This window comes from Fringilla coelebs, assembly GCF_963513975.1.
Source record: "Fringilla coelebs genome assembly, chromosome: 4".
Lineage (NCBI taxonomy): Eukaryota > Metazoa > Chordata > Aves > Passeriformes > Fringillidae > Fringilla > Fringilla coelebs.
The window spans coordinates 48,200,229-48,213,070 of record NC_140032.1 but is presented as its reverse complement, the minus strand read 5'-3'; the positions used below and the strand labels follow the sequence as shown (position 1 = coordinate 48,213,070).

Sequence of the window (12,842 nt, the reverse complement as noted above, 5' to 3'; positions counted from 1 at the left end):
ACTGGCTTCTTGCTGAGGAGTAGCTGAATTCCAGTGGGATATTCATTAGTTTAGGGCCTAATTCTTTCAGTTGAACATTAACAGCTTGATTCTTAAGTAGTTTACACTGAAAATAGACAAAGCAGAGAAAAATATGATCACAGTAAACAACCTCACAATGACTGGAAACTGCACAGCAACTGCACAGGTGTTGGAGATGGAAAATATTTCTGATTCCAGAAGTATTATTGAATAGCTGCATGAGTGAATGCAGCATATTAAAACAGATTGTAAGAGTTTCATCTTCCTACCATCTTTTCATTTAGGATTCTATACATCTGGCTGCCCAGAATATAATTGAGCTTCAGGAAATCCTGCAAGATAAAGATGACAAAGTCAATGACTGCCAGGAAAAACAGACCAACACTGCAAATCTGTGTGAAGACTTTGTAAGTTAATGCAATGTCCAGTTACACAGCTATCTGTATGTCTGAGAAAACACCTATATGTGAGGAAGACTAGGAAAGAAAAGAGTAAAACAAATAGCTTAGGAATCTGTTGGGAAAGATAAGTGGGAGTTTTGGTTGAATTTATGTAGGAATTAAGATAAAATACAATATAAATGAATTGTATTTTCCTTAGAAGAACGAAAGAAAACCTGTCAAGCTAAATTCCTGGGTTTATACTAAGATCTTTGTGTTAAAATTTGTATCACCTGAACAATTCTGTATTTGTTTTACCTGAACTTCAGAAAAGAGCAGCAGATTGTTGCCTTGCTACTTTTGTTACCAGCACTTGCAGTTTAAGTGACTTTTGTGATTGATATTGTGCTTATCTACTGTTAACTCCTGGAATCACAGATCTGTAAAAATCTCAGATTTATTAACTGGAAAAAAGCCTCTCAGATCATCAAGTCCAGATATTAACACAGAGCTGTCAAATCCTTCATATAGGGAAACCATGAAAAATCCAAATATAGCTCATAGTAATTAATAAAGCAATTTTAAAAATAGTAATAGTTTTTCAACTAGTCTTCTGCTTTCAGAATTAAAGTGAGCTCTAATGCCTGGCTCTAATAAGATATTTAAATATCTTTTCAAAATGGGATAGGCTGCTTATTCAAACAGCTGCTCAAGCTGGAAGAATTCAGAGGTAGAGGTGCCTTTGTCAATAACGTATACCTTCCTCTCATTAGATTTTTGTAAAATTTTCAAGGCAGAAATTCCCAGTAGCCTCTTTTTAAGAAATCAGGTCCAGCAGTTTGGAAGAATTGTTTTCTTAATGCATCAAAAATTGGTTCACTAAACACAGCCCAGTTTTTCAGGTGGAAATAAAATAGGAGCTATTTAGCCAGCGTACATCATCTTGGCCTTGGAGAGCAACTCTGGGGCTAAAATGGATCTCTCCTCAACTCTGCTATGTTTTTGAGAATGCAGAGGCAGCTGCTTTTTTATTCTCACATCTAACCCAACAACTTAATTCACACAGAATGTCCAAGGGCTTTAATGTGATGATGAATTTCACTCACTACAAGCCTGTGCTGTATTTGAACAAATGACTTACAAAAATAAATTTTATTTCATGCAATATTAATCCCTTGAGACAATTATAGACTAATGGAAAAGTCTGAGGAAGACTGGTTTTTTTACCAGGTGTCTAATTTTGTTGATTACTAGAGATAAAACCAACAAGCATAACCTAATTTAATCAAATCAAGTGATTGTTTGTGTTTGCTTAAACAGGAATTGAGTTACAGCTGTTTCCAGGAGAGGGGAAAAAAAAAAAAAAAAAGAAAAGGCAGCTTTGAGAGAATTCAAGGCTGCCACTTAATAAGACCTCATTGGCTTTAGACTGTATATTGATGTGGGCCTTCCAGCTAAGGAAATCCCAGTTTTATTTGACCACTTGACCAATCCTTGCTGTTTTTCCCCAGTGGCAGCTCCCTAGGGGCAGCACTTGAGGCTGCATGCTCCAAGGGACCAACTGCCATTTGCAGACACTGAAAATTGAAAAACTAACATCTAAAGAATTAACATTTCCAGTTATGAAGGAGATTCTAAATCATGCTGGACCCTGCTTGAATCTGCCTCTGGCAGCAAAGCTTTGTGGAGAGTGATTGACAGATAGCTTGATGTGCTGCCATCAGGCTCAGCCCCTTATGGCATCTGATGGACTGTGTGAATAAGGTAATGAGTAGGTCTGCTTTACACTTTCCAGATTGCTCAGCTGGACAAGCTTGTCTTGACTCCTCTCTCAGCACTGCAAGCCCTGTTTCCAGGCCCCCAGAACCTCATCCAGAAGCGCTATGACAAGTTGTTGGACTACAACAGCTACATTCAGAGGTCAGCTGGAGAAGTCCTGGAGAAGGCAAAGAAAGAATATGAGGCTCTAAATGCACAGCTAGTGGAAGAACTTCAGGTATTCAACAGAGCAGCCAAAAAGATTGTGTTGAACTGTCTACACTGCTTCATCACCCTCCTCAGGAATATTATGCTTGCAGCACTTGAATCAAACTCTGCTGTCATGGTGCCTGTTCCAGTAAGTACATTAGAAACAGGTGTAGCTGTGCCTTAATTTCTCTTTTCTTCTTTCTATATGCTCTGACTAAAGTTCTGTAGGACACATATCTAGAAAGCTACACTGATTTACTGATTTCGTGACTTTGTTTGTTCTGCTGAGCACAGTTAGATTTGGGTTTTTTTTTTCCTTTGCAAGCTCAGTACAGATTAAGTTCTTAGAATCAAAATGGTTTGGTTGGAAGGGATCTTAAAGACCATCTAGTTCCAATTTCCCTGCCATTAACAGGGACACCTTCTCCTAGACCAGGTTGCTTAAAGCCCCATCCAACCCGACCTTTAAAGCTTCCAAGGATTAGGAACCCACAGCTTCCCAATGCAGAAACCATTTCAATGCAGAAACCATTTCAGTGCCTCACCAGGGCCACAGTAAACCAATGTAAACCTGCCCTCTTTCAGTTTAAAGGCACTCCCCCTTGTCCTAGCTTTCCTGTGGGCCCCCTTTACATACTGAAGGGCACAGTAAGGTCCCTCTGGAGTGAATTTTGAGAAATTTCTGTTCTGAACTTTTGTCAGACCTGGGTATTTCATTGAGAATGATCCTAATGGGACTGTTCCTGCTGTTGCAGTGACAGTAATGGCAAGAGTATTACAGGGAGGCAAAAATAAGGCAGCTGCTAGCATATCTTAGCATGGACCCTGACTAGCCCAGAAGACACAGGAAATTATAAGAAAGTACATTAATACCTCCTTTGCTGCTAGACTGCAGAGTCACGGATGACTGCAAAAGAGAAACAAGTTGGGAGATCCAATGAAATAGTTTTTATGAAAATCAAGGTGCTTTAAACCCCAAATATGATGCAGAAACTCCTGCAGATATCTCTCAGCAGTAATGAACAGCCTCGCCTGGAGGACTTGAACCCCCTGAGAAACACAGCTGCAACAATGCCTTCCACACATATAAATCCACTCACCTGAACAGAAGCAAGGCTGCTTGGGAGACACAATCTAGTAAGGCAGTTGTGGAGTATTCCTTTCCATCAAGGCTGGAACAGAGCACATTATAGTAAGAGGCAGCTGAAAAATTAAGCAGACAAGGTCAGGATCAAAACATAGAGCTATGGTCTTTAATGGGAAAATTAAGGATTTTTCTGATGAAGAAATTTCATCCCTGTAATTTGATGTTTTCATGTGTTGAAAGCTCTTGCATTGTGAGGGTCTGGCTACAAAATTACCTTCTTTTTCTTTTTTTCCTGTTTACATCAGCAAATGCAGTTGGTATTAGGCATATACGAAAATCACTTATTCAGTGCCACAGACAGAGAGTCAGTTACCCAACAATTTTTAACCTGTTTGCAACTCCCAGTTGCACAAGCACACAGCTGTGGGATAAACTACTCCAAACCTTGTAGCACATTGGCCACTCTGATAGCTGCTGAGATGCCCATTTGCATGTGAAAGAAGGTGGCTCAGTAGCATAAATGCAAGGCTCTTAATTTTCATCACCATTTAGAATATTTTTAATGATTTAACTTCAATTTCTGTCTTTTAAATGTAATAGTGTCTATTTGGGACTTTCTTTAAACAAAGACCTTTCTTCTCTTTACGTCTCATATGCAGAGATTGCACTGCTTACGGGCTCTGCAGAAAATAGTCATAACTTGTCAGATTTCCTCACTCCTAGCACTCAGCAAATTAAATTAAATCTGCTCTCTCCAAACTGCCTACCATTTTGTACATGAGATCTAACCCACATTTGTGTTTGCAGCTGTCCTCCTCAAGCATCTGTGAAGTGCAGAATCAATTGCTGGAGGAGGTTCACAAGCTGAATTTTGTAAAAGAAAACATCAGTACAATCTTTATTGAGGGAAAATTGAGCCTGGAAAAAAAGAAAACTGTTCCTTCTCCGGTGAGTACCATACATCCAAATTGTGTATGAAGCATCCTCTTTTGATCACTTTTGAAACAAATCCATTTTTATGCTACCTAAAGGTTTGGGCTTTGTCTCTCCACTGTGACTCTGAATCAGGTTGTTGGAGTAAAGTTTTCATTGACCAGTAACCTCTGAAGATTTTTCACTTTTTTCATGTTAATATCTTGAAAATCCAGTTGAATTACCTCAAATTGCCCTTAGGCCTTTAAGCACATTGTAAGGCTAAGGTATATTTTTGGTTACTTCTTTTGCTAAATACTCTTACAGTGCATCTTAGTCTTCTAATTCAGAAAATTTTTTTCCTTGTGCTCAGCTGTGGTTATGAGCACTGGTGTTCACACATATATGCACAAATATACACACCCACAGTAGAAGATTCAGAAAATCCACCAGGAATTCTGTGTTCCCAATCTCATCAGATGTTTCTGGAAGTTTTGGGAGTTTAGTTTACAGTAAAATAAGGACTTGGATGCAGGTTTACAGGAGAAGCTGGGGCAGTTGTTTCAGCATCAGTGAAGGCACAGGGGCTCTTGCTTCTGTGGTATGATAAGATCCCATTGATGTGCAGCATCCTCGTCCCTGCTGTCTAACCAAACCCTGAAATGAATATGCTTCCAGCATGTAATGGCATCTTGTCCTCATTTAGAGAGGTAATTTCACACAAAAAGCAGCCATTTTGGGTACCACTGATTTTTTTTTTTTTTTGCCTAATGCCTTATCATGCAAGTTGTTATGTGGCCTTAGCACACCTCAGCCCATTTTTGGATTATGCTTTTTCTGTGATATTACATCGGAATACAAAGGTCATGGCTACGGAAAACCAATTAAGCAGGAGAGAGTTCACATATAGAACACCACCTCTTTGAGAGCAGAGGACAGACTAAGAGGTCTTTAATTAGTGAAATTCCTGCATTTCTTTGAAATCTGCCCTTTATTGCTCACTGTTAATATAGCAGTGGGACAGGTTCTTCCTGCATATGCAGAGGAGATTTGGTCCCGCTGTAACTCCTTGGTCTGTGTGTGAAAACGCTGGGTCAGTTGCCACATGCAGCATTTTTATCCAGTTTTATCTGGAAATGGCCCTGGCATTACTGAGGATGAATAGCATTTGTTTGTTTGCAGCTGGAGTCCCCACGGCAAACAGAGGAGCACAGGTCCAAGCTGCTGTCCACGTACAGCACGGAGTCGCTGTACCAGGCGAAGCGCAAGTGCAACGCCGCGCAGGAATTCGATATTGACTTGCATGAAGGAGAACTGGTGGCTGTTGTGGAGCAAAAGGACCCCTTTGGAAGCACAAGCAGATGGCTTGTTGACACAGGAAGTAAGTTCTCTGCACAAATATCCCAATAACAGCTTCCCTTTGGGATATTGATTTCTTTTCATTCTGGCCCCATCTGTTGGCTTCTGTCATACTGACAGCTGCATAAAATGGTTGGTTTTGAAATTATTTTAGCAGCGTTTTGCTGTTTATTTATTTTCTGCCTCTTTATTCTGGTTTCTAGTCCTCACAGGGTATGTGTATTCCTCCTTCCTGAAGCCATACAATCCAGCCAAAGCACAGAAGGATGTAGCAGAAAATGGCTTTGGTGATGATGATTTTGATGACATCAGCCTCTTTGTCTCTTCACGGCCCCCTGCTGACAGCAGCACAAGCAGTCCAGGGTACCAGAACCGTGACAGCAGCTCACCTTTCCACTTCTGTGAGAATCCTGCATTTAATGGCACAGGGACTGGTGCTCTTCAGGGTATGGATGATCAGCAGGTAGGTATGATACACACTGTGCCTGTCTTCTTGTTGTTCCTATTTAAAATCTAAAATGATACTGTTAGTAATTTAAATGGCTTCCTTTCACACCAGAAAAGAGTGGCACCAATCTGTCAGTGTGACATAGGAATTTATTATTCTCTGCTCTTATATAGCTGTGAGGTAGGAAAAGAGAATCAGTTAAACTGTGAATTACAGTCCTGTGTCACAGAAAACACACTTGCATTGTCCTACCCCATGTATGTCTCAAGGTTCTCATACGGAGCAGGAACTTGCAAAATAGCTCAGTTTGGGGGATTTTTCAACTTACTGGTGACAAGAAAGCTGTGACAAGAATGCTGATGAGCAAGGCACAGAAGTGACCCATGTGCCACATTTGAGCACAGGAGCTTTAGGAGAGGTGATTCTCCATGAGGAAACCTTGCTGAAAAATTATTCTTGCAATCCATGGCCACTTGGTGGGAGCTGAAAACCTTACCTTGCCAGCAAGGCAATGAGGTCTTGGAGATTGGTTTGTTTGTCATGCAGAATCCCCAAATGCTTCAATTTCACTTTTTATTCTGGCGCTGTCTATAAATTTTAGGCCATGTAGTTGAACGCTGGTTTATACATGTTATTACATTTCTGTATACAGAACTGCTACTGATACACAGCTCCACAGTAACATGTGGCTACACTTTTCAATTCTGATTTTTGTTTATGTGGCTTTCCTTTTTCAGGTCTTCTATGCTGTTTTTGCATTTCAAGCTAGAAGTGATCAAGAACTCAGCCTTCAGGAGTACCAGAGGGTGAGGATACTTCGCTTTTCTGACCTGAGTGGCAATAAGGAATGGTGGCTAGCTGAAGCAAAAGGTCAGAAGGGATATGTACCATCTAATTATCTAGGGAAGATGACATATGCTTAGGAGGGGAAGGGCCTGTTGAGCCAGACTCTCTGAAGCAGACAGAATAATCATCCATTAGGTTTGCTGCCAGCAAAGCAAGCTCACAAGTGATTGACAGAAGCCATGGTATCCAGCACACAGATGATACTGAGAACCTCTATTCTCCAAAAGCCATCACCTTGTCAAGACCTGAGGGAGGAAACATTTAACAGGAAGACTGATTCTGATTAACATGCTGAAGAGCTCGCTTTTCTATTACCCCATAATTTTCTCTTCTGTCAAAGCGTCGTACATCAAGACTCAACCTACAAGTACAAATCACAGATGAAATTACATTTTTCTTCCATGATATTTAGCAAATAATATTCAAGATGAAGAGAATTAGCCTTGAAAAAGGACAAATTCAGTCATCAGGGATACTGTAGGTTGAGTTGTTCCTGAACTGTTATCTCAGTGAACACAGACACATCTTAAAACTTGAGCTTTTTTGATTGTCTGTTTTTATCCTCAGCTGCTTTTGTGAAGAACCTTTTTTCCCAGTAGAGATTATTGGATTGGGAAAAGAAAATGGGCTTTAATTTTGAGGAAACATTTTAACATTTAAGACATACCAGGTGTGGTGGTACCAGTGACTAGTCCTAGGGAAGAAGGTATGTTTAGTTAAATATGGAAATGCAGGAAGGAAAAGAGGGGACACTAGAAACAGGTACTGTGACATGAAGAAGTTATAATTTTCAAATGAATTACACAACTGCTTCATATGGTAGAAACAGTTTGTAGCAATATGGAAGTGCCCCAGGTTTGAAATCCACATATGTCTCCACACTAACTGCGTTAGTGCAAGATCTGTGTAGTGAAATGGAACCTGTGTTATTAGTCTTGGGAAATTTACTGATTAAAAAAAAGAAAAGAAAAAAAAAAGAAAAGTCAAGTGGTGCCTTTCAGTGACTATTTAGTGCGTCTCTGATTCCTTTAGTCAGACACAGGGATCATAATATCTAGTCAGTAAGTTTCTTTAGGTTCACATTCCTAGGTCAGGCTGGTGCCCTGCACTTAAGATAGACTGAATGGTGACAGCAAACAGAAAACCCCTCCTTGTGATTCTTATGGGTATCTAAGTGCTCGACACAAGGTATTTCACCACAGCAATGCCAAGGTCCTCTAGTGATTAGCAAAGACCTGGTGCAAAGCACTGCAAAAAGGAAACAAAAAAGTGATTATGCCTGCTGCAAAGAGTGTAACTGAAAGTAAACTCCTCTCAGGTATTTTCTGGTTTGCTTAATTGCTTGTGCTGATGACAAAAATGACAACACTGTTACAATCAAGGGTGGGAGGGGGGCCAGCTAGTGTTGCTGATCGAGGGTAAACAGAAATTGTTCTAAAGCTTCTGAGTTTCTGCTTACCATAGTTTGAAGAGTGAGGTTTGAAGATGAAATGATTCAAAATGCTTAGTGAGATGTAATAGAAAATAAACTGTCAGCCAAGAAAGGATAAGAAAAGTTAGGGCAGTTGCTACACACATTAGTTTCTGCTATGCTAATGAAGCTGGTTTCATTTTCTTTAATGTCCTCGATTTTCAAATTATTTTCATAGAAGGGTAGAAAAAGTTCTCAGTCTTGCTCAGAGACTGAATGTAGCAGGGGATCACAGAGATTAAACCTGAAATTTGTGCTGGATTAAATCATATGATAGAGAAACTTTTGGAGTTCTCAGAGATAGATATCCAGAATCTGGTGTGGGAATCTCTGTGTACTGTTGCTATCCAGTGAGCATTATTCTGTCTTATTGTACATTACCTCAGGCACTTAAATCTTGCTGTTCCCATAGCAAGCAAAAAGGGTTCTCAATCACTTAATAAATGGATTTAGCTGCTTTTATGGAAAGCTTCACCTTTAGTTAAATGAAGAAAATGGAAATGCAGAGGGAGTATCAGCGTAGAAGAATGGACTGAAGACTCATCGCTACCCTTTTACTGCTTCGGCATTTGTATTTTGAGATTATGGGGAAGATACACACAAGCAAGTTTTCAGCTCTGTCTTAAAATTTAGAATATTTTATTTGGAGAAGATCTATACTTTGCAATAGTTGAAACAGTTTTAGAAATGGCTGAATTGTACTTAATAGGCTTAATGGAGTCATGTAAGCACAATGATGAAGTTTTTGTATTTCTGATAGTGAAATTAATCAAGGGAAAGAGGAAAAAAAAGATTTCTGAAGTCTTAGCACTGAGAACTCAGCTTGAGTCACAGGAGAGCTCAGATTTTGAGTGTTAGGTACATTCCCCATGAAGAATCAGACTCTGTGAAGGTGTCTCAAAGAGTACTCAAATGTTGCTCTCCAAAATATTCGCTAGGTATCCTGATCCTGAAGTAACAAGGAATGAAGGATGAATATACTGGAGTTGACCACCTGAATTTCTGGGGGAATCTAGGAACGCCTAGTAGGCCAAATGAAATCCCTGTAGGATTAGGACCCAGAATAATTTTTATATTGTGGTATCCTTATATTAGTTTATTATAGCCTCCTAACTTGAGATCCAGTAAAAGTATGTAATTAGGTATCCAGGTGGATTGCCATTTCAGAAATTCAAACTGTCAGCCATTATCATTTGATACCATGAATATATTGCAAACTTTTATTTTTGTTTAAAACAGATGAATGCAAACAGCAATTGCAGAAAAGTAAGAGACGCTCCTTGAAGCTAAAGCCTTCCAAATTAAGGATTTACAACAATTCATATTAGACTTGCTCAGTCACATTTTTGTTAAGACAGTGCTTTAAATACTAGAAACTGAGCTGTGTTAGGGCTCCAGAAATTTGTAAGAATATACAATGGTTTTGCCACTGGATTTTTTTAATATAGGGAAGGTTACAGTATTCTAAGAGCTTTCTTATTCTCATTAATGACAAAATGAATCAAGTTTGATTGAAGCAGGGACAGGCTGCAGTTTACGGAATTGTTCTTACCTTTGTTCCAATGTGTGTTTTACTTGAGCTGTTATGACAATAAATATGTACAAGTACTTCCAAGATTGGGTCCACTCAAACTGAAGTGCTTCTCCATTCGGGGAATATTTTTATGTGTTGGCATTGATAACCTGGAACCCAGAAAGTCTCCAAGCCAGTAAACAGCAGAGTCCCAGGCTCTGACCTCTGGCACCTCTGTGCTTCACCATCTTCCCTTTGCCTGGGCGATCTTGGAGCAGGGGTTCAGCTTTTCAAGGCAAACACAGATTGAAGAATTATTCCTTCCTCATCTTTGGAAGCTTCACTGAGTAATTACCTCCTTCAAACACTCAAGTATACTTTTGCTGTCATTTTAAGATAGCTTTTAAAAATGAAGATAGATGAAGTGGACCTACCACCTGCACTAGGAAACACAGCCATAATAATCTTTGTTCCCACAGATCTGTTACTGATAATTCCTATTACAATATTGGTTGTTGGGAAATAGTAAAAAAAAAAAAAAAATCTTCTTTTAAATTATTGTAATAATAAAAATCTATTTTTGTAAAGATGTTTCTTCTTATTTATTTTTTTAAAACATGTTTTCTAGAAGCAAAGAGCTTTATATGCTATCCAAGATCTGACTGCAAAGTTAGCAGAGGAAATAGTTGCCTCAGATAAAATGCTGCATTCTTAGGATGCATCCTACCTTATTTATCAATACATTAGAACTTTTCAAGCACTATCAAAAACACTAAGAAAGTTTAAAAATACACTTCAAGGTTCCAGATGTCAGCATAGCTCTGTTCTTTTCCAGCTGCTCCTGAGATTGTGACCACTATGAGCTGTAGTAGATAAAAGTTTGTAAATCACAGAGCCTTGTGTTAGACCTTCCTTTTTAGGCACAGGTACCACCAGCATTCCCTAGTCCAGCCAGAAGGAGCACTCATGGAACCAGAGGAACTTATAATTTCACATTACTGAGGGGATCAGAATTTAGGTATCTATGAAAATACCATCTTATTTGAGTGGAAATAAAATACTACCACACCAATTTCTAAAACATTTAAGAAAAGTCAGGTAGCTATTTTTACCGTAAATCACAGAGCAATTTGGTTTGGGGATAGAAAAATCACAGGACTATTTTCCAGTTATTTTTACTAAATAGGAGGTATGCTTCTCAAATTTCAGACGGGCATTCCTTCTTCCTGCCCTACACTACATTCCTCAACCTGACACACAGCTTCAGTCAAACAAGCCTGTAGAACAGACTCCTTTCCTGAAAATACAGTTGTTAATTCCATCCTAACTATAACATCAAAGCAGAAAGCAACTGTTCCCTTCAATCTTCTCTGTTTTTCAGCAGTGCCTATCTAACATATTCAAGCTAAACACTTGATTTAAAAGACCTGGTCTGTGCCATAAATCCTTTCTGATATAATACTTCAAAGAATCACAATCCTAACTGACATTTTTATACCAACAGAAGACGACTTTGTATTTCATTTAGGAAGCTAGGAAAGTTACAGTGGAAGAATGTCTTTTGCTGATGCAAACTGTACCTGTATTGCAGATTTTGCTAATGCAGTGCTATCGATGAGTGTAGCCAGACTTGGCCTTATTAGAGGGAAAAGTGAGGCACAAAAAGCACAACATCACTTAGTTCATTCTGAATGGAGGGACCCTACAGTCAATCCATGGCAGATGCAAAGACATCAGGGCACAGTCGGATCAGATCTCAGGAGTATTCTAAATGGCATTAGCTACTACAATTTGAAAACAAGGATCATTCTTCTTCTGCCTATGTTCACCTCATTGGTGGTACCTAAAGTAATGGGCACAGTTGAGATATAAGCTCCTGCACTCTCACAAGCAAAGCTTTATGTATGTTCAGAGGCCTCAGAGAGAGGCACCTAGCACCTTGAACACTCCTCTGGGAGCAGGTTTTGCTACTGGAATGAACACTTCACATAGGAGCACTTGGTCACTTAAAGAATCTATCTTCACAATACTTCTTAGTGTAGGCAACAGTCTTCTGATTAATTAGGAAGAAAATATGCCTTCTGTTTGCTAATGGAAACAGCACCAGTGTCTTTTCCTACTATGCTGCCATTAAAAACCCTCTGTGCTGGAAAGGAGGAAGGATGTACTGATCAAAAAGCAGTAAAAATTCTGGATTCCTCCTCCTCATGCTGTTATTTTTACACAGCCCTGGAAACAGCAGGCACTACGATAAAACCTTTCTCTTTTTTTCCCTCCACAGGAAATAATAGCTGAAAAAACATGCAAATTTTCCAGGCAGTTGAGGCAATCCTGAGTAAATGAAACTATTCCTTTGGCTATTTAAGGAACTTTAGCCTAAATCTTAATTGTGGAGAAAGGAAATGAGGTATAGGAAAAAGCTAACATTTATCAAGCTTTACACACACTTAAAATACAGGATGGCAAAGAAAAACAGTAGCTTTCACCTACCTGTGCCAGTCTGTGTGCTGAGTTGACCATGGACAGATGTCAGGTGCCTACACCAGCTGCTCTGTCACTCACTCCCCTCCTCAGCTGGGTAGGGGGCACAGAAAATAAGATGGAAGGGTCATAGGTCAAGATAAGGGGAGTGAGATATCACTCACTAATTACCATCATGGGCAAGACTTGGCTTTGGGAAGATTAATGTGACTTATTACCCATCAAATCAGAGTACAATAAGGAGAAAATAAAACTGGCCATGCAAACCCAATTCAGTCCAAGATCCTTTCATGTTTAGAGATGCTCCCCTCATCACAGAAGGAATGGAGGGAAATTGCCACAGGCTGGTCACAGAG

The 12,842-nt window shown here is 39.4% G+C and overlaps 1 protein-coding gene across 1 annotated transcript in view; it reads left to right on the top strand.

Moving 5' to 3' along the window:
* The window catches only part of ARHGEF38 (Rho guanine nucleotide exchange factor 38), a gene marked incomplete at its 3' end in the record, with an annotated part of 36,053 nt that extends 28,955 nt beyond the window's left edge, over window positions 1–7,098 (top strand). Inside the window, exons 9-14 of the mRNA XM_084204530.1 lie at window positions 306–428; window positions 2,197–2,517; window positions 4,264–4,404; window positions 5,551–5,749; window positions 5,931–6,190; window positions 6,913–7,098. Coding sequence (XP_084060656.1) covers window positions 306–428; window positions 2,197–2,517; window positions 4,264–4,404; window positions 5,551–5,749; window positions 5,931–6,190; window positions 6,913–7,098 — 1,230 coding nt within the window. The remainder of the gene's footprint in view (window positions 1–305; window positions 429–2,196; window positions 2,518–4,263; window positions 4,405–5,550; window positions 5,750–5,930; window positions 6,191–6,912) is intronic.
* Between the last annotated feature and the right edge of the window lie 5,744 nt (window positions 7,099–12,842).